This window comes from Tupaia chinensis, unplaced genomic scaffold (assembly GCF_000334495.1).
Source record: "Tupaia chinensis unplaced genomic scaffold, TupChi_1.0 Scaffold147500_1, whole genome shotgun sequence".
Lineage (NCBI taxonomy): Eukaryota > Metazoa > Chordata > Mammalia > Scandentia > Tupaiidae > Tupaia > Tupaia belangeri.
In genome coordinates, this window is record NW_006207351.1 from 1,118,034 (window position 1) to 1,121,974 (window position 3,941).

Here is a 3,941-nt window from a genome sequence, read left to right on the forward strand (position 1 = left end):
CAAGCCCTGCCGCTGCCCCAGCTGCCCTGGAACCATGGCTGTCAGGCTCTCAGAGACGCTGGACAGGGTGTGGCCAAGGCTGCTCAGCCAGCCAGAGACCGCCTGTGGCTGGGCCAGGCCTGCATGTGGTGGGCACGGGGGCACACGTGTGCCTTTGGGCCCAGTGGAGCCTCAGGGAAGACTGGGCTTCCTGCCCTCTGGACCAGCGAGAGGGACAGGCTGGGTGTGGGTGAGGTTCCAGTGGCGTCAGGGCTGGTCCTGGGATGCCCGGCACTGCCGCGGGCATGAAGGGGTGCCATGTGCACCCGTGCCGATCTGGCCTCCAGGACTCCAGCGGCAGGGCCACACAGGCCGGGGCAGTCGGGCTCGTGGGGGATGGGGCATCCTTGAAGTGGCAGTGTGGTGCCGGGCTGGCTGAGGCTGCAGCAATGGCAGCAAAAAAAAAAGCCGGGCCCAGCGACACTGGTGATGTCACTGGGTAAGGTGGGTGGGACCGCCAGGCAGGCGTCCAGTGGGTTTTGTGGGAAATGGTGAGCCACAGACTGCTCTGGAGTGGGAGGACCCAAGGACGGCACTCTCCTGGGGAGGGAGACCTGGCTCCTGTTTGAGAGCGAGCTGCTGGACAGGGATGTGGGCGGAGGGGCTGGCCCTGTCCTGGGTCTCACCAAGATGGCCTTATTGCGCTCCTGATCTCTGAGCAGGAAGAAATCCACATCCCCAGACATGTGGAAAGGATTCGCCGAGCGCTCTGGAGCTTTGGCAGCCGCTGTGGGGGAAGGCACCTCAGTGGGAGGAACAGGCCTTCCAGGTGGCGATCTGGGCCCTGCACCCTTCCAGCCCAGCAGGTGACAGCTTGACTGAGTGGTTAGTGTTCCCTGGACCCAGCCACACCTGCAGCCCACCCCTGGGCCCTCCAGTTCTGTGAACTCTGTAGTTTAAATGCTCTGGAGTTGCCCAGGGGGAGGCTGGGAGGGAGGGTGGGCTGGGGCAAAGGGCCTGCCTCAGGGGGACCAGCGACGGGAGAGGGGCTGTGCAGGGCTGCTTGGCAGAGTGGCCACTCGTCCCTCTCTCGGGCCCTGCGGTCTCCCCACTGACCGATTCAGAGCGCTCTGGGGCAGATGCCAAGGGCCTGCAGGTCAGCCTCCCAGAAGCCCCACCCGCCCTTCCCGCAGAGCGCAGAGCGGGAGCTCCAGGGTCTGGGCAAGGGCCACACCCTGCTGGCAGGTGGCAGCCTCCTGGCCCCAGGGTTACCTTTTCCCTTTCTCGCCTCTCTCTTCGGGTTTTCCTCAAAGACTGGAGAAGGGCTATCGGTGGAGCCTGGGCTGTTCTCTGCGGAGACACAGAAGGGAGGCTGAGGCGGTCCAAGCTTCTCTGAAATGACCATGGGGTGAGGACAGAGCAGGAGACCCCAGCCCCTGCCTTCACTCATCCTCCCTTAGGCCCATGGGAAGGGCCCCTCCTCCCCTGCGGCCAGAGGCCAGCACCATGGGGAGCTCCTCACACCCCCACCCACTGGTGAGGCCTGACCCCTGCAGGAAGCGGGCGTTCGGCCAGTGCTCCCCCAGCCAGGAGCATCTGCAGCTTGGAGAGCCAGGTCCCTCGGACAGGGCCACTGGGGCTGTGCCGAGCTGGCGGCGTGGGGGGCCGGGTGGTCCCAGAGTCACTGTGACAAGCACCAGCGTGCAATGGCAGGGGGAGGCAGGCCTGGGAGGTGAGCAGTGAGCCCGAGGCCAGGCCCTGGGCAACAGTAGTGGGGCGCGAGGGAAGTGAGGGAGACAGAGAGTCCTGGGGGCAGGTGAGGGTCGGGACCACAGACAGGCCGGCGGAGAGGGCGAGGCGGGAGGGGGTGGCGAGGCCTGTGGGGCCTGTAGGAGCTCTGGCTGGTCGTCATTGCTGTTTTCTAATTGTCTTTGCCGGTTCATGGTTTAATTTCTAGGCAGTGAAATTTGATGAACTACATCATAAAAATCAGAAGATACCATGGTTAATTCAAAGTCTGAAACAAGGCCACAACCCTAATAAAAATTAACTTTTAAGAAAAATGTAGGCTTTTGCCATAGGGCGTGTGTGCTCGCCAGAGAGAGCCAAAGGTGGAGAGAGGGGAAGAAATCACCCCCTAGGGGCAATGGCCATTCCACCATCCCTTCTCCTCCATTCTCCTCTTGGGATTTGGGCATGCATATACATGTGTGCTTTTCAAGTGGGTTTGGTACTCGAACCACAGTTGACCATGTGGAAGTCCAGCGCCTTAACCACCACGCCACCTGCTGCCCTGAATTAAGGGTTTTTCTTAATCACCAGCCCAATGCACATGCGTAGCCAAACAGCACGCAGTGTGGGTTCGAGGCACCGAGGTGCTGTGTGGAGGAGGCGCTGCCCTGCCAGCCCTGCACCCTGACTCCCAGACCGCTGCGTGTCCACCGAGGCAGTCTCCGTGCACACTTGCAGGCCCTTCCCTTGTCACACGTTTACGCCTAGGCTGCCATACTGCAGGGGTCCTCAGGCGGTCCTGTGGAGAGGTGGGTGTGGAGGGAGGCAGGCCTCCAGCCAGCTGCCAGGCGGGTGGGCAGCCCGTCAAGCCTCAAGTGGCTGGAGATGACACCCGAGCCAGGACCGCTGCTAAGCACTCCTGAATCCGGGCCCCAGGGGAACCGGGCTCCGACATGTTTGTTGCTTGAAGCCACGTTGTTCGAACGTGGGGGAGTGCTCTCTCTCTCTCTCTCTCTGTCTCTCTGTCTCTCTATCCATCCCTCTATGCAAATAGAAACAAACAAAAACCACTGGGGTGCTGTCCTTTTCTCTTTTTCAGAAGAAATAAATTTTTAAAAAAGTTTATGGAAGAAAATAGTTAAAGTATAAATTATTTTGGTACAAATTTTTTGAAATCCAAGCATGGTGGTTTCATAATGCATACCTCCCGTGAACACCCTGTGGTCCAGCCCGTCTCGGGCTCCCAGAATCATGGTCTCTGCGTTTCCACACGCTGGGAAAGGGCCTAATCTCTGGTTCAGGTGAGCCCGGATGCCGGCCCCACCTGGTATGTGGGCTTGGGTCCAAATCTGGAGGTCACAATGCGGCCCTGGAAGAAGGCCCCCCCAGATACCTCCTGCGGGGGGGCAGAGAAAAACTGCATTCCTGGGTCAAAGGGGACTCAGGGAAGGGAAGTCGGGGGCAAGCAGTTTTCCTAACACTTGAGCCAAGTGCCTGCATGTGCGTATTCTTGACCGTGCGCACACGTGTGGACATACGTGGGAACCTCTCCAGCAGAGCGCCTCCACGTCAACGCAGGCTCTGAGGCGCCGTGGTCGTGGTCCCGCAGGGTTTCCCTAGTGGTGCCCAAGGCAATGCTGGATCTGCAGTTCAGTGAAGGGCAGTGTTGACTAGGGACAGGACGCGTCGATGACCTCGGAGCCAGGACAGCGTGAAGATGTGTGTGCGACCGCCGTCGCTGGCCTGCCTGTGCCGGGCCTCAAACCGCCAGCTCTGCTCCGCTTGTCTGGAGCACAAATGCACAGCCCCTCAGGGTCGTAGGGCACCCCCAACTAACACCCCAACCCTCCTCAGCACCTTAAGATGAATCAAGATGTTAAATGTGTTAAATCCTTTGTCTTACACTTGCACGATTATCGTTCTTCGTTTGTTGTTTGTGATGGGGGTGCTGGCCAGAGAGACCCAGAGAGGGTACGTGAGAAGCACTCCCCAGGGAGGGTGGTCGCAGTGCAATCCCTCTTGGGACTTGGGCATACACACGTGCCTAGTATACTTCTCTTCTTTCTCTTTCCTCCTGCCTTCCTTCCTTTCTTCTTTCTTTCTCTCTCTCTCTTTTTTTTTTTTTTGAGAGATTTTTCCTAAAGGGCATGTGCACTTACCAGAGAGACAGAAAGTGAGAAACCACCCCTAGGGGGAGCGGCCCCATCGTGATCCCTGCCCCCCCCACCCCC

The 3,941-nt window shown here is 59.6% G+C and overlaps 1 protein-coding gene across 1 annotated transcript in view; it reads right to left on the reverse strand.

The window, feature by feature from the left end:
* CFAP100 (cilia and flagella associated protein 100) overlaps positions 1–3,941 on the reverse strand; it is a 23,160-nt gene that overhangs the window by 17,205 nt on the left and 2,014 nt on the right. The window contains exons 3-4 of the mRNA XM_014584681.2: positions 1,252–1,329; positions 666–766 (exon numbers count right to left, since the gene is read on the reverse strand). Coding sequence (XP_014440167.1) covers positions 666–766; positions 1,252–1,329 — 179 coding nt within the window. The remainder of the gene's footprint in view (positions 1–665; positions 767–1,251; positions 1,330–3,941) is intronic.